General features: G+C 39.7%; 8 protein-coding genes across 8 annotated transcripts; 4 read left to right on the top strand and 4 right to left on the bottom strand.

Moving 5' to 3' along the window:
- Nucleotides 1-132: 132 nt before the first annotated feature.
- On the top strand, nt 133-4432 carry BATDEDRAFT_22897 (uncharacterized protein; the record flags this gene model as incomplete). The annotated part of the gene is made up of 2 exons (XM_006676597.1): nt 133-340; nt 1419-4432. 2 exons carry the CDS (start codon nt 133-135, stop codon nt 4430-4432), a joined length of 3222 nt encoding a protein of 1073 aa, XP_006676660.1.
- A 173-nt stretch (nt 4433-4605) lies between these two features.
- On the bottom strand, nt 4606-8945 carry BATDEDRAFT_22896 (uncharacterized protein; the record flags this gene model as incomplete). Its single annotated transcript, XM_006676596.1, has 12 exons — nt 4606-4899; nt 4962-5686; nt 5981-6175; nt 6279-6539; nt 6631-6972; nt 7080-7247; nt 7353-7396; nt 7656-7726; nt 7827-8002; nt 8102-8341; nt 8422-8453; nt 8812-8945. 12 exons carry the CDS (start codon nt 8943-8945, stop codon nt 4606-4608), a joined length of 2682 nt encoding a protein of 893 aa, XP_006676659.1.
- A 548-nt stretch (nt 8946-9493) lies between these two features.
- BATDEDRAFT_86452 (uncharacterized protein) lies at nt 9494-9981 on the top strand (the record flags this gene model as incomplete). Its single annotated transcript, XM_006676986.1, has 3 exons — nt 9494-9514; nt 9537-9697; nt 9825-9981. 3 exons carry the CDS (start codon nt 9494-9496, stop codon nt 9979-9981), a joined length of 339 nt encoding a protein of 112 aa, XP_006677049.1.
- A 781-nt stretch (nt 9982-10762) lies between these two features.
- BATDEDRAFT_86628 (uncharacterized protein) lies at nt 10763-11356 on the bottom strand (the record flags this gene model as incomplete). Its single annotated transcript, XM_006676855.1, has 1 exon — nt 10763-11356. One exon carries the CDS (start codon nt 11354-11356, stop codon nt 10763-10765), a length of 594 nt encoding a protein of 197 aa, XP_006676918.1.
- Nucleotides 11357-11817: 461 nt separating this feature from the next.
- BATDEDRAFT_86453 (uncharacterized protein) lies at nt 11818-13897 on the top strand (the record flags this gene model as incomplete). Its single annotated transcript, XM_006676985.1, has 4 exons — nt 11818-12743; nt 12824-12906; nt 12998-13035; nt 13121-13897. 4 exons carry the CDS (start codon nt 11818-11820, stop codon nt 13895-13897), a joined length of 1824 nt encoding a protein of 607 aa, XP_006677048.1.
- Nucleotides 13898-13980: 83 nt separating this feature from the next.
- BATDEDRAFT_86218 (uncharacterized protein) lies at nt 13981-15741 on the bottom strand (the record flags this gene model as incomplete). Its single annotated transcript, XM_006676854.1, has 3 exons — nt 13981-15073; nt 15170-15445; nt 15577-15741. 3 exons carry the CDS (start codon nt 15739-15741, stop codon nt 14507-14509), a joined length of 1008 nt encoding a protein of 335 aa, XP_006676917.1. The 3' UTR covers nt 13981-14506.
- Nucleotides 15742-16202: 461 nt separating this feature from the next.
- BATDEDRAFT_86627 (uncharacterized protein) lies at nt 16203-17474 on the bottom strand (the record flags this gene model as incomplete). The annotated part of the gene is made up of 1 exon (XM_006676853.1): nt 16203-17474. One exon carries the CDS (start codon nt 17472-17474, stop codon nt 16203-16205), a length of 1272 nt encoding a protein of 423 aa, XP_006676916.1.
- Nucleotides 17475-18030: 556 nt separating this feature from the next.
- Nucleotides 18031-21961, top strand: BATDEDRAFT_86454 (uncharacterized protein; the record flags this gene model as incomplete). The annotated part of the gene is made up of 8 exons (XM_006676984.1): nt 18031-18472; nt 18603-18696; nt 18837-20158; nt 20272-20363; nt 20439-20512; nt 20641-20683; nt 20827-21714; nt 21809-21961. The coding sequence occupies 8 exons, from the start codon at nt 18031-18033 to the stop codon at nt 21959-21961; spliced, it is 3108 nt and encodes a 1035-aa protein (XP_006677047.1).
- Between the last annotated feature and the right edge of the window lie 73 nt (nt 21962-22034).

The following is a 22034-nucleotide window of genomic DNA, read 5'->3' as shown; positions in this document are numbered from 1 at the left end:
ACATGAATACAGTTGTAAAACAAGTTAATCTATTATAATACATTCAGCCGAGCATTGAGGCCGTTGCCAACCATTGTCATCACATACTCAAACTAAATGAATTGCAGAAATACGCTATATCCACTGCCATTAATGCTGTTGCTCTCGCTGTTATCAAGCATTTGGATTGCTGCACCTTTGGTCCTTGCCGATGCACTACCACAATCCGCCATTTCTGGTCCTTGCATTGCTGACGAAGACTGTGCTGTATACAACAAACGTCTTGCTGGATGGGCTCCTGGTCCACAGCCCGGCGGATATCTGTGCGTGAATGCCATGTGTAAATACGTTGTGGCTGCTGGTGAGTAATTATATTGCCATCAATAGTACATTCGATCCTATTGCTATCATTCCCATAGTATCGCTTAATGACATGAAATGCCTCCTGTCGAGCATTCATTCAGTGCACATGGCACTGCATTGACTCGAGCCAACTGCAACTTTCCCTACAGCATTTATGTAACGATCTTTTTTTATACTGGCTATTTTTAGCACAATTAGCTAGCCGCTTTAGTCACTGTAGCATATTCTTTCTGTTGAAAATGATGGAGACCATTCAGTCAATATAAATTGGTTTTATAATCCAGTTTCCACTATCATTTTTGATGCAAATTGATCGAGATTCCAATACTTGCATGGGCGTTGATGATGACTCGACATTCTATTTCATTTGGAATGCTTTGTAGTCCATTGACAATGCATCTAAACATCACGGTAACTACCAAAGCACTCGCTTTGATGCATCAGTATTGTGAATTCCATTGTTGGTCCATCATTATTGTCGGATCCTTGAATGGTCAAAGTCGAAATTGCCAACCCTTTTATTTTTGCAACAAAGCATCGGCCAAGCGATTCGGCCGACTTGCCATATTCACGTAAAATGCAACATTGTTGACCTTGCAGTGATTGCCTCTGCTCCGCTTTGGAGTAGACAATGACTAAATATTCGCTGTGCTTTCCTACTACAAATTGACTATTTCTTCAATAGACATCTTCAATTACTGTTTCAAACAGTGTCCATCATATGATGCACAATCAAACTATAATTTTGAACCGAGTTTATCATCTTTTCTTTTGGTGTGACCATACATTGTACAATCATCGTATTCATCCAGATATTGGTTTAACTTCCTCAATCCAATTCCCTATTGTATCCTAAAATCTCGGATACGTTCGCGCTCTAGTTTGAGAATATCTCGGCAATGCAACTATGCATGTCAATCACCCAATGTTCAGTAAATTTGGTGTAAATTATCACGAGGCTGGCTGTTTGTTATGCAACTTAGCAATCCTATTAGTGTTTTATGTTGCATAGATATGAATGCAGATACCTGCATGTTTCTAGCTTAATTTTACTGATCTTTTCATTTTTTAATTAGGTGAGCTTTGTTCAAGGTCATCGGATTGTAGTGTTTATGAATATATCAGACGGACAGTAGCACGAAATGCTTCCGCATCACTTTTACCAACAGGTTCCGTTGCTAACATGACGGGATATATGAACTCAATTTGCAGTCCATCATACTGCACGATTGCATCTACTTGCTCGCGAATTTCCGATCCACTTTTCAACTATGACCCTACATTTGGCATAATTAATCTTCCAGATCAACACGTGGGAAACTCTTGTTGTGGTGGTGCAACAGACCATGATGCTTGCTCACAACTAGGCTCTTTTCTCGATATTTGTAGTATTGATCATACTTGCTCCGCTTCTCCTGATCCAACTATAGATCATTTAACATGTGCTCCAGTTAGTGAGCGCTCTACTCAGTGGATTGGTGTCATTATCACTCTGGTTGGTGCAGCTACTCTTAACATTGGTCTTAATCTGCAAAAATTGGCATTGCGAAAGCGTCAAGAAAAGTTTGTCAAGAAAAAAGAACAGCAGCGATCCAACGTGGTTCGCAAAATTACTTCTTTTCGTGTAGGCCTTTCTGATTTGTATCGGAAATATTCATTTGCTAGTTTGCCATTTGGTCGTCGTACTCCATCAGAGTCGCCTCCCCCAGCTTCGACTCAAACGGATGAGTTATCTACCATAAACATGCCTGAATCTACCTTCAATTCCAACAGCCGAAGTCCTAATCCAACCACAACAGGCGATCTTCGGCCTAATCCTGGTGAAACAAATCTTTTGTTGGATGGTTTGCCAACTTCAAAAGCACACACGACCGATTCTTTTGCTCGTCCTACTACCAACGTGTCTCAAACGCAAGATTTCTCCAAGTCTCGTGAGCATCTTAATACATTCGAAGCATCATCAACGAATGCACCCATTGTTGCTCTAGATTCATCACATTTAACTCTTACGCAGTCAGAGAATAAAGTAGCTCACACCGATTATGATCGTACAGGATTTCCAGAAACATCCGAATATAGCACTGTTTTGAATCAGCAAGCTGACCAGGATGAAATCGTTTCTCAGGATGCATTGAAACCCAAGTCAGGAGCAGAAAATACTAAATTAGCAAACGGCAAGTACCCAGCACCTGTTCCTCGAGCCAAGTCTACAAATGATCATCGAGCTCATCGTCTTAGCATGGGAAACACACCAGAATTTGAAAAGAAGCTCAATTTCAGCAGTCTGCTACGTAGCCCAGCATGGATGTTGGGAATGCTGGTGTTTATTATTGGAAACTTTTTAAACTTTATCGCTTTGCAATTTGCTGCTCAGTCTCTTGTTGCTCCATTAGGATCTATTTCTCTTGTGGTGAACGTAATTATTGCACCGTTGCTTAACAACGAAAAATGGACATACAAAGATGTTGTTGGTGTGATTTTGATTGTGGGTGGATCAAGTATGGTTGTAGCATTTGCTGGTGTTAGCGGCAAAGACTACAACCTTTGCGTGTTGATGGCACTGTTTCGTCGTGTTCCAACCATTGCGTTTTTAGTAGTGACAAGTACCTTGATTGCCGTCGTATTTTGTACTATTGTCATAGTGGAAAAGAATTTGGATATTGTAGATGAACCAACTGCTGCAACAATCAAGGAAACACTTGCTGGACGACTTATCAAGGTTGAAACAAATGGGGATGGAAATGACGAAGATCGGCCTAGTGATGAGAGCGATGCCCAGGTGCCTGTGATTGCGGATAATATAAATGGACTGACTGTGAGTGTTCGTGAACGCATGACATCAGATGGTGAAACTCGGCGTACTCTAACACTTGCAGAGGCTCCATCTCCCCTCAAATCTGGCTTTGGAGAAGAATTACAAAATGGAGATGCTTCGAGATTCATTCCTAAAGAAAACACGGTTGGTAATCTATTGAATGCTAAAAATTCTGATGGCCGGTCAGTGTACTCGGTATGTCTTACTTTTGTTGTTGATGATGCCAACAAGCAAAAAACGACACAATCCAACACGCCGTCGCTCAGCACGTCCGCACCCAATGCCAGTGCAAGCTTTCTTCCAGTCGTCCCCAAAACATCATCTATTGGCGGATTCGAGAATGTAAGCCAGACTGCTAAAGTTGATACTCGATCTCCTTCATTGGATTGCAGCAATGACATACATGAGGCTGTTTGTGCCTCGTCTCAAGACCAAGCCGATGATACGATACACCATTTAGGCCAAATTGCTACTGTTCCTGGTCGACCTACTCCATTTGGAATATCTTCCAGGCATTCGCACGACACTCATATTGAGCATCATCCCATGATGCCACCTATTTCTCTATCTCGTGAACCAACATCCACATCGACAGTAAAATCCTTCAAACCGCATAGATTGAAGTGTTTGCAGTCTATCCGTAATGCATTCAACCAGCTTCCATTCATTATTTTTCTCAAAAATATCAAACTTGTTCCACGACTCAAGCACAAAATCTCGCTCAGCTCAATTGCTGTTCGAGTGATTCTTCCTTTTAGCTATGCCTCGCTCGGCGGTTTAATGGCAACCATTACTGTTCTTTTTGCAAAAGCTACAGTCCATCTGCTTTCAGCCACTTTTTTTGAAGGTAACAACCAGTTCAACAACTTTGGATCGTGGTTGATTACAGGTGTGACGGTTGTTACTGCTGTAAGTCAAATATACTGGATCAATATGGGTCTTCAACGGTACGACGCACTTTTGCAAATCCCAGTATTCTACGTTGTGTGGACATTATTTGATGTTGTTGGTGGTGGAATCTACTTTGATGAATTTAGAGGATTCAACACCAAGCAATACGCACTGTTTATCTTTAGTGTGTGTGTGATTTTTGCTGGCGTTTCTGTGTTGGCAAGCCGGCTAAAGTCTTTGAGCGACGAGGAAATACTGCTGAATGGTGGAGTTGTTCCAGAAGTTGGTAAAGTAGAACAAAAGAATGACGAGGAAAGGGGAGGAAATCCCCTAATGTCTCGAATGAACGATGAATCAGTCAGTACCACCAATGGTAAACCCTGAATGGCAGACTGATGCAGACTGTTTGCAAAACAATACACCAAATATATAATCTTTATTTTTTATACGTGTTGCTGATTGCATTGGGTGTTTTCATACAGATTGGTTTGAATTCTAATGCTAGATAGTCTATTACACTCGATCGGGATTTAATTTAAACGGTGGTTTTGTTTATTTCAGTGATTTGTACTAGTAAATATTGTTTTAATGATCAGCCCACTCCGCTGTGCAAGTGTCTGATGTCGATTTTTTTCTACCGATCCATCTTCTATGCTCATCTCGTCCAGCTTTGACTTGACTGGATACTCTACTGGATACACTTTAAATATGTGTGTTCCTAATGCCATGACAGGCAGATCACCTTGTCTAATGTATTTCTCTGCACCAGGATAGAGTATAAAGCAGGTTGTACTAGCTAGAGGATGCATGGTATTGGGATGCCTGTTTGTTAAATTTTCAACACTGATAGGCTATAAACAAGTTAGTTGAGCGGCAAGACTTTTATTTTGTCCAGCTCAAAATACAAGCTTACCCAACGTGTTGGCGGCCGTGTAACCAAGACTCGCGGAATGGTTTTTTGTAAAGTAGTGTTGGTTCCGTTGTAAGCCCCTGAAATCGGATGCGGAAACACATCGATGACTGATTTTCGATCATTCTTGCTGGGGTTCACATAATTATCTGAAATATCAATAGAGCAAATGGATGCTTGGCTCATTGCAGCTCCATACCATTTGATACCCGCCCCACTTCCCAAATCAACCATTAATCGATACATTCTAGGCGGATCTTTGGGCAAAGCCGCTGGTGCTCCTAGAGCACCATGTCCTGCTCTAGTTCCTGCAAACTGTCTTCGCAAAAAATGCTCTCTTGAATATCGCAACAAATATGAGGCGCCTACACTCATAAATATCCCTGCGAGAAAAATCAGCACCAACGTTGCAATATCCGATAAAGGAAATGCAACAGTTGCTGGATTGCTATTTGTCACACCAGGGCTTGTATATAGAATAGACAGCATGTATGTTGTCGAGTTGAATTGATTCATCATACGTGCTGGAGAAGGTGGCAGTGGGTACACACCTACATCATTGTTATAGGATATACGGATTGTAATTGGACCAAGGTAACCTTTAAGCATGGTTGAATTGAATGTCAGTTTCCCTGCAGTAGATGTCGGAGTTGATGGACGCACAGCAATAATCGTGGATCGTAGCATTACAAATGGCGATGATAAATTAGATAGTATTACATCTACGTCTTTTTAAAACAATGTGTCGGGTCAATATGTTAGTCTATTTACTGTGATCAAATTGCCTTGGATTAGATATTAAATCAACACTAGAAAGGGATGTTACTTGCTCAATGTTGGATCAGTTATAGTGAATATATAGTCATGAAAGTTCCCGTATGATATATTTGCAGTCTGAGGGTTAGTGGTTGTTATAATCGAAGCTATAGACCCAACACATTTGATACATATTCATAATTGTCAAGTTAACACGTTGCACCACTACAGAAATATTCCATTCATGTGCTTGAACAAAGATATACCTGCTGGACATGAGTTTGGCGATTTTATCGAGGTTGCTGCTAAACACAAATTCACAAAAGACATGTTTTGAGATATTTGGAGATTGGGTAATGGAAGTGTGGAGTTGTCGAATCCACATCTATCGTTGCACCATCCACAGTACAGTCTTTCCGAGCATGTCGAGCATGCAAATTCGGCAGAGCAATACGTTTGAGCTAAAGTATACATTGAACCATGATTGTTTAAATTCAAGAAAATCAGCGTATTCACCTAGCAGATGCATGTTAAACCAATATTTTCCAAATAAACAGAAACTACCTCGACATATGTCACGATTCACTGTAGGTTTGCATTGGGGTGGCAGAGTCAAATTCCCAGAAACAAGATTGCATTGACCATCAGGAGGGACTGTACTAGGCTGAGGTAAAGTAGAAAGATTAATTTGAACTATATCATTTTTGAGTACTCCGTCTGAACCACCAACTAAAACCAATGAATTATTCCGCATGACCATCCCAAATCCAAGCCTTCTGTATCTAGTCACTGTTGGGTCATCATAGTACGACCACGTACCACAAGCTGAATAAATGTGGTAGGCATAGCATATTTGATTGACATCAATTAAATTTGTTAGTTCCTTGCTTTTGTATTGCATTGCAAATCAACTTACCTATATCCAGTATCTGCATTTCTCCAGAAAAACAATCGTCGTCAATTCGCGACGAATCCCATCCCTTTTCCTGTCCGCCAAACATGATTGCGTATTCCTGATCAATATAAACAGCTTGAGCCAAGTATCGATTATGTGAAATTCCCTGAACAGCGTTCTGTGACCATGTATCGGTTGAAATGGAGTATTCAAAAACATACTGATGTCTTTGCAAGATACTGTCGGTAAGAAGAAGCGGATAAGCTGAGAAAAATTGAATCGTGTTGGTTTTTTCGTTATAGACGCCTGTTCCACCAGCAAGTGCAATCGGTCCAGAAGCCAGATTAGTCCATTTGAGCGTAGCTATACAAATTTGTATAAATCAATCCAAAAGTTAGGACATTTCGTATATTGATTCCATTACAAGGCTGTGAATTGTAATGATTCAACAGTCTATCTGATATGTTTACCTGAATCAAACATTGACAAGACTCGTGTAAAGTATCCAAGTGCATCAAATCCACCGTAAACATATAACTGGTATGACTGGCTTTTTACTACCACTACTGTTGACGAGTCCATTGTTGGTGTAGGTGAACTGCTAATGGAAGATTGAATTGATTTCCATGATTTTATGACTATAATGTTGAATTCAAAAAATTGGATCAGTACACATACACTCGGCTTATATTTAAACACTGATCGTGAGTGCTTTTGATGATAAATGAATCATTTATATTCACCTGGATCAAATGACCAAAGGTCAGTCATTGCACGATAGTTTGAACTACCTCCATATATCATCAACGTTGAATTGAACACCCATGAGGTGTGTCCACTCCTTTATACAAAATTGATTGTACAGGTTTAACACGTTAGATTGTGTGGTTGCTATTCCAGAAAGTTGTGATTACTTGCCTAGCCAATGGTGCATCATCTGTAGTGTTTCCAGGTAACAATTTGCTCCATGTAGCATTTGCTAAAGCATTCAACATTTAGCAATAATCGATTCTGTACATTTTAAACAAGTCACATTGATCACCTACGTACCAAAACTATATGCCCACATGTCTGAGTAATAATCTGTCCAATTTCTTCCAAATGTTAAATACATGACCTAATCACATGAATGCCAATCCCAAAGACAATGCAGTTAGAATGTCAAGCATTTTTGATAAAAGTGTAAATACTGACAGACATTTAAAATGCTTGCTTACATCAAGTGTCTTATCATACGCTACTGCATGCTGCTGTCGTGGAGAAAACACAGTCATGTCTGAAAATGCGTGTTGGCAGTATGCTCCGTAGTAACCGGAATTGCACAGACACAATCCATTGTTGCACTGCCCATTAGACCCACAGTCTGATAAAACATCACATGTTTCTGTAGCATCTAATTATCCATCACCAACTATTGATTAGCATTTATACAGCTCATAAACATGTCTCGGTAATCGCAGTTGATATCAGTTCAAAGTTTGACTGTTTTTACTTTGAGATTGAAATACACCAATAAACCCATTCGTATTGACTAGCGAATCACTTGTAAACATAACTGTCATGGAGGATCCTGTAGAGACAAATGTATCGTTATAACCATACGCTAATGATCGATTTCCACAAAGTACTGCTAGTGGTGGAGATGAAGTTGCGGGGCCGTCGTATATCGATACAAAATCCCATCTAAATTTAAATATTGTAAGATTTATATTGACTAAAACAATGACTTTTCCTAAACCAAACGGTCAATTCAGCAACGCATTTGAGCAGTGGAATAATGTGATACAAGTGCTATTGTGTTGATCGGCTTACCCACATTCCGTCGCAAAGCTACTAAATTGCAACTTTAACCAAATATTGATAGAAAAACAATGGGTTTTAATAAAATGATAACAGTTAGGATTAGGTTAGTTGCATTGCTGTTTAGCCTGTAACCATATCATTTGGTTATTCATGATAAACGCGTCGAGGAATTTCAAGACAATAGGTTTGGAATGTTGAAGCCAATACAAGAGTTTTCAGCTACAATGATTGAATACCTGGACAATTTGCTTTTGTAGTGGTGCGTTGATTACCCATATACAATTGCTGAAAGGTTGGTATAGCGGCTGTGGTATAACCGAGCTATGTGTAATGACTCCGGAGAAGGCAGTGATGTTTGTAAAGAAAAGGCACGGTGATGGAGCGTCTAGTGATGGATACCATGTAAGGCTATTGATATCAGATAAAGCCCATATACATGGGACGTTGCATGCTATGGCAATAATTAGAATGATACTGCCAACGAAATGTAAAGGCAGTTTATTTCCAAAGATAGATGGCGATTCCAATCGCATTATTAAATAGTGCTTGATATTTCAAGTGAATATATGTTATTTTAGTGGTTTGTACTATTGTACCAATATACAACAGTGCTTGAAGATGTTTGAATTACTTGAAATTTGAGTTGCTAAGAACTCAAGTTTACAAGCGACCTTGACAATCACGTGGAGAAAGCATGAATAGTAGACATTGTCAGTGAGCAAAAAGTTGTCGATGGTGTATGTCAAGGTCGGAAATGCAAGACTAGTGAATATATTACACTAGAATAATCTGCAAATTATTTTACACTGCCAATCTGAATTGGCAGCTGATTATCAATCTCGCATTTTTAACATTCAAACTATTCTTGTAAAGCAGCGTAGCGGGCATGTCATCTGTAGCCACTCCTAATCTATGTACACCTGTATTGAGAGAGAGTTCCTTTAGCGTACCCTTGGATCCCAGCTTGCTAGAAGAGATTGAGCTCCAAGCGGAAACGATTGGACAGGAACTTGCCCAACTGATTCAGAATCTCCAAATCAGGTTGAAGGAGGCAAGCTGATCTCTTGGGTTCAATTCATTGATGCTACATGCGACTAATTGGGTTGTCTTGTCAACTAATATAGATATCTGGATATACATTGGAAAGTGTTGAGCTACACAAGGTCGCTGTAGATAAACTATGCGATGCTGTCGAGGAAAACATTGTTCACACTTCTGAATTTGTCCAAGTAGTGGACGATATCTCACAGGATATGCTTACTGTACAAAGACTCTCTCAACAAATGTATGTATTGAAAGCCCCTGTTTATTGATCAGATGTATACTGCTGAAACTAGGCAAATATAAGTGCTTGTGAATATGCTTGCAAATGAATCCACAAAAGTAACCATCCCATGCATATGTGTTTTTAGTGCAGATATTCGTGGATCGTTAGATTGGCTAGAAGAAACTGCATTATCCATTTCAGGAACTACACATAGTAGCAGTGGAGGAAACATGTTTACCGATGCATTTGCAGCAGCTTCAAAGAATACCATCAGAATCAGAACTAGCAGATTTTCCAAATAAGGTTTTCACTAAGATAATAATTGATGCTTGGATTCGCAATGGAAAAGGAATGCATAGTTGAATACATTTAAATGAAAGTGGGTTTTGGCAGGCTTGCAGTTTTTCCAGCAAGATGAATGATATTGGCTAGTTGCGATCTCGATATTTCGAGGCATGACATCTTGATGTGACTAGTGTAAGGACTCACAATGGGTATATGCACAGCCATGATTGGTAATAAAAGGGATGATACTGTCAGAAACCATCACCGCCATGCTTTGAAAACATCCAGATAGTATCAAGCAGATTATTATTGCAGCATTTCAAAGCCATGAATTATTCGTTTGTAAATTGCACATTTGTTTCGGATCAATGCATAAACCGTATAGGTGGAGTGCCAAAAAATGTGTCGGTAAGATCAAATGAGATGGGTGTTTTTACCATCCAAGCCAGCAAATGATCCACTGATGAGAGAATATCACCAAACCTGACCATACACAAAGGTGTGGTTGAACGAGTTTTACGTGAATACAACTTTAAACGCATGATACACACTGATTGCGATAGTTGCTGACAAACTTGTGTACTTATTACCAGTTGTAATCCAAGGGTTAGGGTTGCTATCCCTTCAGATCTATGTACTTCAATACAGCGTATAATGAATACCACATCAATTTCAATTTTATTAGACTATTGTTACATCAGTACAAACATTGCTATATATTAGATTGAATCAATGCTGAGTCTTTGAAATGGCAATAATCCCGTAGTCAGTACTATACATGGGATTGTGTTTACACGATTAGTTACGAAACCAGGCGCCTACCCATTCGAAATACGATAACGACGCATCAGCTTTTCGCCTATCCAATTCGGCATTCATTAAAACAGTGTCTGCTTTCCATTCCTTTTCAGTATTTCGTACTTTTGTGACACATTCAGTCCAATGTTGTAGCATACGATAGCATTCCAAATAGTCTTCCTTCAGCTGTTTCAGTTCCTTTTTTAGTGCAAGCTTCATAGGAACACGATCGGGATTTGGCGACTGATGGTCGAACTGCTTTATCAGCAAGTACTTGGACTTGAGGTTTTCAATCCGCTTTCGAATCTTGTCGCACTTTTGTGCGTATTTCTGTTGATTCCAAGTTGCTTGGCAAATCGATCTTTGTATTTCACCGGCTCTATATTCAAAGTAGATTTTCTCGTTTTCCAATTCAGGTGTGCTCATCAGTAGGAGCTTCGATTCGATATCGCTGGTGGTGGGAAGCTCTACCATAACGAATTCCTCTATGTTGATTTGATCATCGGGTGAATCCTGCACGCACTTGTCGTCAGTTGGAGCGGCTAAAATAGTCACAAAGTTTATTGCTGCCAAGACAATTAACTGCCAATGCATAACTACTCTGAATTAGGAATTGATTCACAAAGGTCGCAAACTTGTTAAAGCAAAATAGGCTGCGCTTTAGTTTTCGACTTGTACTATAAATAGTCATTTTTGTCATGACAAAAGCTGTGCAGCCACAAGCTTGTATAGTTTGGTAAGGATTCGCATTAGTCAGCCCTATGTTAAGGGCTAGAATGAATCGATGTATTTCGTTAAAGGCTGTATTCGAATAGGATAACAATAAACTTGAATACATTGTGTGAGTGTACGGATTGAATAGTAAGCCGTCGAATTTGGGAAACTTGAAGATACGGTCGCTAAAGCCGCATGTATTCAACGATGAATACTCAATCCATCATCACAATGATGAGGAACAAGTTGAGAATAGTACACAGCACTTGTTCTAATGAGGATTCTTCTATCTGGTTATAGTCTCTTGTTAACTTGTAAATTTCTCGCTGGTTTACTCAGACATGATAGCTGTGAACACACCAAGAACCGAATCCAACTTGGTTTCAATAAATAGTAAACTTGCGGGAAATACCAAACTGGACAGTACTGCATTATCTCCGAGTTTTACTTATACCACTCCTATGTCTGGTATAGAGGTTTCAGATATGAATGTCAATGCTCATCTACTTGATACTTGTCAAATACAAGACCAATGCAGACAAGTTGTGCCAGTCAGAATACCATCTGCAGTGACAGATGCGTCGCATCCAAGTGTTCGTGCTCCGTCCTCTGCTCACACTACTAATACAGAAAACATGTCGCTAGCCATTAGGGCTGAAGTGCAAGACTCTCATCACACTGCAGATCCTTCCATTAATGCTACAGCAGTCATGGAGAGCACCGACTCACATGAACATGAATTCCTTATTGCTCGAGCTGCTGAGCAACCAGCCATTGCTCATCTGCCCTTCCATTCAAACCATCATCTTGATTCATACTCTAATAGTCGGTTGTTGCAAGCTGACGACACTCGAAACAAACACAGTCCTGCTCAGTTGCAGACAAACCATGCTTCCGCATACCCTTTGAACCAAAATGATGTCCAGTCCGTCCATCCATCTCCACATGTCGAGACTGTCATGGTCGATGATATGGGAATTGTGCACCAGCAACAGCAGAATTCACCTTTGCACAATACTAAATCTGTAGCAGTGCCCATGACTATCCAGTCTTTAGTCGAGCGAGGCATTGATCCTCAGTCTGCTCAGATTTCATCTGAATTGGCTGACCAACAAGATCTGTCTGTGCAACAGTCGCAAGATGATGGTTCTGCAATGTTGACTGATTGCATGTGCGAATGGGAGGGTTGTCGATTAACCTTTCCAACGCAACGAGATTTAGTGCTACATGCTGCTGGCCATCTCGTAGCTCTTCCATGGTCTACAAAGTGGGTTTTCTATCATGCATGTTATTATTTAGACCTTTATTGATTTCCCTTTGTCATCTTTAATTTATTATCATATCTAGAACAAACAGAGACAGCACTTTTAGATGTCGTTGGGATGGATGCTGGAATACTCAGGCTTTTCAGTATCAACAGCGCATGATTGGTATGTTGACCTAGATATACTTGATTTCTTTACATATGTGCATAATGAATGGTCATTGACTTGATGATACTAATCAAATATCCAACTATAGAACATATGCGAGCACATACACTTGAAAAACCGTTCATGGTACGTATTAATCTTCTCGTTCCGTTAAAAACAGACTTGATATTATACTCTGCGTTACTCATCCCGTTGCTTTACTCTTTAATAGTGCCCAGTAAGAAATTGTGGGCATCGATTTGCTGTTCGCTCAAATTGTCTTGCTCACGGTCGGACCAAACATCAGCGCACATTCCGGCCCATCTCCATAGATATTATCAATGATCCCGAAAATCTTACGTACGAGGATCTCATGTTTGATGTTGACCATTTTTCACTTGATGAAGTAGAAGACGACGACTTTTCAAACTCGGGAGCAACTGCTTTAAAAAAACTTGCTCAACCTGATTTACCACGACTGTCTAAACGCAAAAGCTCGGTTAATGAATCGGGAAAACGAGTTCGTCGTGCTCCTACTTCTATTACTACTCCCACAGATACAAATATTCCTGAACCCTTATGTTTACCTCTTACAAACGAGCAGCTCATTCAGCGGGAAATTTGCAGTTTACAAGACCAACGTCGGCGTATCTCCAAATACAGCGAGTTGATTGAGTCGTTTAAACTAGAGCATGAAATTACACGAAAGCGATATGAGCAACTTTCTGCTTTGGACACTCAATTTCAATACACAGGTGATGGTGTTTTAGAGCCCAATCAGACTTCTAAACCACCATCTTTTGAAACGGACTCGCCTATGGCTGCCACTAATACCACACCGTTTTTGATTCGATCAGAGGCTTTAGAAACTCATTTGGACTACGCTCGAGGATACATTGACTCTACTGTAGATAGGATTGACAGTAAAGTGATTGTGGGGTTACAAATGGTATTAGATCGTGTGCGACAAAACGGATTCAATACAACTGTAACATCCGCAGAAGTATGATATGTGCATATTGGGTAGGACAAAAAGTGATGCAGGTGTATTTCAACACTGCATTTTTTGGTTCATAGTATTAAACAATATTTCAAAATCAAACCAAGTTTATTTTTAAATTTGGATTTGGCACTTATTTTTGCATCAAATGAATCGATTTTTGTTTTGCAAATAACTTGAAATAGAACTAGCGCGAGTGTCGATCAGACTTTGAAATAACTACAGTTTGTTATAACAACATGGGCGAATCATAGACATGAGTTGAATAAAGAAATGCCAGAGAGAAAAAGTGCACAACAGCAATGAGAGGCGGTTTAAAGAATCAAATAGCAAAGTACTTTTAAATTTCACAGTTGATCATACCAGCATAGTTTCTGAGCATGTTTTGAAAACTGATTGGTTTTTTTCGCTTCGTTAATGTTTCCAACCTGATTAGATCTGCTAATTTATCCAGCTCAACTAAATCCACTAGTTTTTCCAATTCGGTGCGCTGAGCATTCAAACTGGCTAAAATTCTTTGCTCTCTCCATAAAAGTTCATATTGGCGTGCTTGTTGATATAACTGTTCTTGTTCAGCCATTTCAGCCGGGCTTTTGCCCTTGTGGTTCGACCACAATCTCACCACGCAATCAATAAAAAACTCGCCATCAAAAACACCCCTACAAGACACGCTGATACACCTAGCAAACCAAATTCTGCAATCGTGTCAACAATGTAAATGAAGCGTACAAGCGGATGGATATGTGTAAAAGTTGGACGAATATCCTGCTGTTGGGTAACACATAACTGATTAGAGATGGGTAATGAATGAGATGAGTCTGGTACAGATTCATTCTTGTATAATTTTTCAGAATAGAGTGATTTCTGATCTGTGATGGTTGTGTTGTGTGATGATTTGACCATTTTGGCAGGCACCGACGAGGTTATAGTGGTGCGTATGGAGCCAGAAGACGAGATACGACGAATCATTGAATTGGATTTGCGTCTCGTATTACTTTGGCGTCTTTGGAATAATCTACGGTGTGTAAATTTGAATATTCGACTAAACGCCAATGTGATGATATTCAAACAATCTGCATATGAATGCAAACAAATAGATGGTATCATATTGAGCAGAGTATGTAGCCGAGAAGATACTTTGGAACATACTTTTTGTTCCATATTAATATCGTCAATAGGAGCCGACTATACAGAACGAGTTTAGAGATGCAATATTTGAAAAACTAAATCAAAACCAGTCCATATCAAAAAAGCATTGGCAGTTGTCAGACGGCTTGTTACCTTTTGTATCTGGTCTGGGAGATAAGATTCCAAGGAAGCAGTTGTGTTTTTACTACGATGGATACGACTGAATGGAGCAAGCTTAAAGATTGCCAAAATATAGTCAAACGTGGTGACCAGCTGACGTGAATGGGGTTTTAAGCTCCACCGCCGCCCGACCAAACGCCTAGAACGGTGTGAAGGCAGAGACTGATGCGCCTTTTGTCCATAACAGAGTTGTGAAAGAATGTTGGACCACCAAGAAGCTTTTGAAATATCAGACTCTTGAGTATGCTTCTAATCAATTCAGACACAATATTAGGAATACGCCAATATCAAAATCCACAAAAGTATTTAGCTAAACATATACTCGCAGTATATTGTACTCTAGATTATCGCTTGATTGTAGAGCAAAAAAAACAGCTTACTTTAGAGGTTTTGAGTACTGCGACTAAACCTATGCTTGCAACTATCAAGAATAGCGCCTTGTCCACCAGAGCAGTCAACAGTGCATCGTAGATTAAAAGGCTGTAGGTGTACTCGGTATTACCAAAAGTATCCTTTAATAGGGACCAAGATATGTTTGTAGTCATTGATGAAGAATGGAGATCCAGTAGTAATTGGTAGAAATAATGTGATGGAATAACCAAAAACAGGTTCGTTTGATAAAAGTTTGTATCGAGTTATTGCATGCAATATTAGGCAACTCTGGGCTAGAGTGTGCCTACCAAGAGTTGGCCATGGTAGTACAAACGCTTGGCTAATATTATTTCCTGTACCAACTGGCGTACATTTTAAACGCATCTCCACCTTATTGACGCATCTCCACTCCATTACCAGTGTATGCCAACCATCTGAGTTGAAGGCGCATCTTATTCCATTGATTCGGCCAAAACAACCCGGCCAGGCGTACTATAAACTATTTCCAATTGTCCTGCTTGGGATGCGCCAAATTAGTATTAATCTCAAAAATGCAATTCCATCACAAGGCAAACAATATGGATTCAAAGATGGTTTTATTGCAAACTATATCAGATGGGCCAACTTTTTGAGATCACTCGGCATAAAGATAAGGAATTCTGACCGAACTCAAATCTCTCTCTACTCGGAAAGTCCACACTGGTTCAGTATGCGGGAGTGAAAGTACTTCCCAAAACGACTTGAGTGGAATGTTGCAGGGGATTCTTGTAGTGTATTCTCGTCGCTCAGCTTCTTTATCGATACGTTCTTCCTTTTCGAGTAAAAGTCGACGAATCTCGCCACGAGTGATTTCCCGCAGTTTAGGAGGTTCTTGATGCGGTAATAAATTCAGTTCAGAAGAATCGGCGTGGGAGAATTCATCAGTTGGATCGGCTAGTAAAAAGATATCATCGTTACTATCCGTGCTTTCTGCGCTATCTGTGCTTTCTGTATCACTATTATCAAGAGATTGTGCGGGTACAGAGGTAGTAAACGATGGATGGATAGATTCCAAGAGTAAAGTATACTCCTCTTCAGTTACTTGGGTCTTGATCGTTTTGGCAAGATCGAGAAAGTCTGATATATGTTTAGTGACTATAGAATCAAATGCAGTATTCATGATTCGCTTTTTCATGGGCGGAATTGCTGGTAGCGATTGAGGAGTATAGGAAGCATTGTTTTCAGACGACGTGGAGTCTGTTTCTGGCGATTGAGCTGGAGCATCAGTCCATCCAAAAGTAATGCGGGATTGTGCTCGTGTAGGAGGTAGTCGAACTATATCTTTAAGGCTCTGTCTACGAAGAGGATTGGGCTGGACTATAGGCACCTGGCTTGTATCATCACCTTCGGGTTCTGCTGTTATGCTGTTCCCAGTAATGGATACACTCGAGGATGTAGATAGGCCTTTTTTGTCAAAAGCGTCGCAACTGCCCGTTATTGAATTGGATATGTTTTGAGAATGCAGCGACTGGTCAAAAGAATTTGCATGCATTAAGCTTTCGTTCTGTGTTGTAGCATCAAAAATACTGGCACATTTGGGTTTGAATAGCTCGCCAAGAAATGCCAGGGGACTTGGATACTCGATTTCTTCCAAACAATCATCGGATGCATAACTGGAATCATTCAATGACTTGGTGCAACTTTTGTGTCTACGGAGATATCGAGAAGGAAAAACAAAGCCATCTTTCAATGGGTCATCGCATTGACGAGCATCATGATAATTTTTAAGAAAATTTGCTAGTTGAATTGGACGAATGGAGAACCATTGCTTTAACTCTTCTTTATCCATGCGATCAAAGTTACCACTGATAATGTCCTTTGTCCATGGTGGTTCATCGTTATCGGGAGGAAATCGGATTGGGTCCATGATTGATTGAGAGTTTAATAATTATAAACTACTTTATAGGTTTAAAATGATGGATTGTGGCACTACATTTGTCAGTTTAGGGTCAGATTAGACTACTTGTTAAAACGCGGTGTGCCCAAATATTCGGACAGTTTATGGCGTTCTAATTGAATTAGAGTGCCGACTCATTTATTGCATACAAAGTATAACACAGCATTAAAAGACTGGAAATAATATAAATATATAATGTTACTAACCAAGAACCTGGTCAATTATAAACGCTGGTTCAAAGGTTTTATTACATCGATAGTTTTTATTGCAAGGTTCAGTTTATTGGTAAACTGGGGTTTATGTCTAAACAATATCAAAGAATGAATTTTGATTAAAAAGAAATGGCATGAAAGGAAACAGCGAGTCAGTCGAGTTTGACACTCAAATCCGATATTAAACAGCAAAATAGCATTTGCAGACATGCCAACAAGACAGTAAAGTCACGTGTTTAATTCACATTTGATTGGCTGGAATTGAACTGTTGAAGTTGTTGCGAGCATCGAATTCAGGTTTGCATCTAGCAAGTATGGTGCTCGGGGATTCTGTAACTACAGCTGCCAGTAGATCTATACGTAAAAACGAGATTGTATCTTCTACAAACGGAACTTCAAGCAAAAAAAACACCATCAGAATCCCATTGTCATCTAGCTCAACGTCCAAATCTACTCCTGCGCCGAGCATTGTCAAACTAACCTCTACGACTGCTACTGGCCGCCAGTCTCAAACTGTTACTAAGCGACAATCGTTTGGAAATGACTCAAGGCATCTAGAAAAGTTCCAGCAGCAAAAACAACCGCATCGGTCTCTGGAGTTTGGACTGAAGCTCCGTCAATCCATGGCCACGTTGGACAAAGAGGGCAGCGAGAGTGATAGCGACAAAACTTTACCTGGCGAAGACGTCAGGAAAAAACAGTCATTAGTTACTACCAAGATGACTTCTGAGTTGCGGTCTGCAAGATCAATACCAGGTAATGTTTCAAATATCATTTCGAGTAAATAGTCCACATTTATATTGCTCATTATAAACATGCAGAGAAATCCTACTATTAAAATGGCCAATCTGAATCTGATTATTTAAATGTTTTATTCCAACTCAAGTTCTTCAAGCAACCACTTTAAAGCAAGCCGATATTTCCGTTCCTGTCAAAGAATCTACACTGGGAAAATTGCCACCTTCTGATCGTTCCATCAGGTAAAATACTATATTCATTTTTAACTTGAACTAATTTTTAAATCAGTATTACTCGACGTTGATTATTTCATGTCATCATACTGAGATGTTTACCTTGTAATAATCTGGCATTGCCTTTTATTCCTCCTTTAAAATACTAGATCTCCTGGCTCAACCCTACTTCCTCGAAGCAGCAATTCTTTCAAAACAGCTGTCAAACTATCAAAATCTCCTTATAAGGAGTCTTCACAGCTTGAATTGGTTTTTGCCAATACTAGTTCTACTTGTAAACCTATTCATCCTGAACAAAGCCAGTCTGAAACCCTTGGCAAGTCTGCACAGGATGCTATTGTATCTCAAAAGTTTGACTCTACTCCACATAAAGATATTGAGGCTACGTTACAAGAATCGATCTCAATTATATCGATAAATCCAGAAAGCACGCTGACAAACATACCAAACCCATTTTCAGAATGTGCAGATTTCACTGGCGATACTATTTATAACCAATCGAGTCAAACGGAAAAATCAGATTCATTTATAAAACAAACATGTCCGCCTGTTCAAGCTGTCATCTTACCACAAGATCTAGAAGTAGAAGATCCATTTGGTCTTTCATTGAAAAGTAATGCAAGGCGGCCTGTTCAACGCTCTCCCGTTATTGCGCCTCTTGCTCAACCAAGTCCAACTATCAAACTGTCACCTGTGGTTTTACCTAATGCACCACACCATGAACATGATATAGATTCTGTCTATTGTGCCAACACAGAAAATATATATATTGCACCAGAAGTCTCTAAAAATCCACTTATGGACGTGCTGATTTTGCCTGCTGCTATTTCACCAACGACTGAATCGACTTATTCCAGTTCTCAACCGCTTCCAATCACACAGTCTATTGAAAAAACTCAAAACAGTCTTGAATTTCCAGTTATAACAAACCAAATACCGCATTATAATCAAATCGAAAAGCAAGATGATTCAAAAGATGAATCTAAATCTCCCACAACAACTGACGCTAAACCTAACCTTGTTGATGTTTCTCCTGCATCTTTTTCCAACTCTCGTATCCATGAAACTCCAGTGCATAATATCGTCAAGATAGCTACACAGATATCCCCAAAACATTCACCACGGTCTCATACTGATCATTTAGAAGTTCAAAATCCATCCTTTTCTCCAAGTCGGTTTGATGAGTCTATTTCTAAAAGGGATTTGCGTCAAGACACTACATATTCACACCCTGTGCAGCTTCAAGTACAACACCAGGCTCGGCAATCTCATATTTTGAATCAGCCTCATATCCATTCTCGACATGACCACCAGAGTCTGCAACTATTCAACCCGGCTGCAGAAGAGCAGCAGAATACCATTTTACAGCTGGAATCTCGTCTTTCTGATGCGTTGAGAGAATTGGATAATGCGCGCGAGGACTATGTGAGAGTATATCGTGTCAGTGTGCAATCTGATCAACAGCATCAGGGTTAGTTTTTGCATCGAGTTGTTTACAGAATATGTTTAAATCGAATTTATTACCATGATAATGTCAATTGGCTTGTTTGCAGATCAACTAATTTCATGCAAACTCTGATTTAGATTTGCTTGATCAATTAAAAAGCGAGCAGGAATTGATTTCGCAGCAACGCATTGATATTGATGAGTTGACAAACAGACTTAAACACGAAAAGGTAGATTATTTTAAATTTATCATGACTGTATTTCTAAATTCTAATATAATCTTTTCTGTCGTGTTAACTGCTTAGACACAAAATGAACGACACGAAGCAGATTTTAGATTGTTTTCTCATAAAATACATACTCAGCAAGATCGAATCAGGTAGGCAATATACTTGACTATTTTACAATAAATGTGTTGTATGCATACAGCAAATTAAATCATTGTCAGTCATAAGTGATTGATGAATTACTAACTTACTATTAATGCTGTTTTGAATATTTACATAGCGAGCTGATGATGGAAAATGAAACATTAAAATCGTCATTGAGAGTATGTTAAATCGCCCACGTATTGATTCTATTTACCACTTTATCCACATTGATATGTGGTAGAATGATACAAGAAAACCTGGGATATTGAGGCGTGGTGAGTCTGAGCTAATATGTTTTATTGTTTCTTGTTATATATAATAGAAATTGCAGTATGAATCAGTTTCGCCAGCACAAGTAACTACCAACGAAAGTTTTTATCGCGAGCGTCTTGAACATGCTTTGTATGACAACGAAAGCTTAAAATTAATGATCAGTAGGATGCGTTCAGATGGTGGCCATAGTGTTGGCTCCAACAGTCTTGCAAGGGAATCGAATACACTTTGCAATGCATGGGATGAGATTCCACATCAAGCATCGAGAGCTACACCTACTCCTAGTATTTTTGCTTCGGACACGCAGCAATGTAATATTGATCATGAAGAGCCTGAGCATACTACACCTAGTTCATCTAGACGTATTCGAGCTACTACAGCTTATGGGTTTGAAGACCATATTACCAATCCAGAAAATGATGTCAACTCTCGGTCGCAATCTTCTCTTTCACAAACCCATTTGTCTTGTATTAGTGGTGCAAATACACCTTACCGCTCAGGGTTGACTGAAGGTGTGCGTGCCAAAGATACAATTACGCCGAGTCCTACCCAATCTGCGTTGAATTTGAATAGAAGAGCAAGTCAAGCTTGGGCTGCACAGTCACCATCTACTGAATCTCCTGGAATGAAACTTCCTTTACATACCCACCACCACAGTGGCAGAGATCCAACGAGTATAAATCTGACTTCGCGTTTTGCTGCTGTTCAGAGTGGTGCAAGACGGTTTAGTACCAACAGTATAGTACCTTCGTCTCCACTTTCTCACGAAGCAGATCAAGGACATCATAATGATCGACGTACTCCGGTAGGGGATTGGGGACAGCGTGATTCTGAACATGATAGTAGTGGCAAATCGGAATCACTTTTACACGAGTTTATTTCAAAGCGCAAGACACTGGACAAGGAGCTGCGCTCACTATCTGAAGAAAAATCAAGAGTAAGTTTTGTAAATCAAAATAGTAGTACTTTTAGTTTATGCACTGCTGTGTTGACTGATTTCTTGTGCTTTGTATCCGTTTATTATTTTATAGTTGACATTTGAGCTTAGTCGTATTCCTGCTAGCAGTGGTGGTGGTGGAAACAAAAGCCGCAAGAGACTAGATGAGATTGAGGAGAGTTTGGATGTGGTGGATCGCAAGATGGCTGCCGTGCGTAAACAGATGAAACAAATTGGTATTTTATAAAATGTGCTTTTAAAAAATAAATGGACTGTTTTCTACAAAGTGTGTAGTTGATCATCACAATGGGTTGCTGTCA

The sequence above is a fragment of the Batrachochytrium dendrobatidis genome, assembly GCF_000203795.2.
Source record: "Batrachochytrium dendrobatidis JAM81 unplaced genomic scaffold BATDEscaffold_2, whole genome shotgun sequence".
In the NCBI taxonomy this organism is placed as follows: Eukaryota; Fungi; Chytridiomycota; class Chytridiomycetes; order Rhizophydiales; genus Batrachochytrium; species Batrachochytrium dendrobatidis.
The sequence above is the reverse complement of the archived record's forward strand: the minus strand, read 5'-3'. Positions and strand labels throughout refer to the sequence as shown.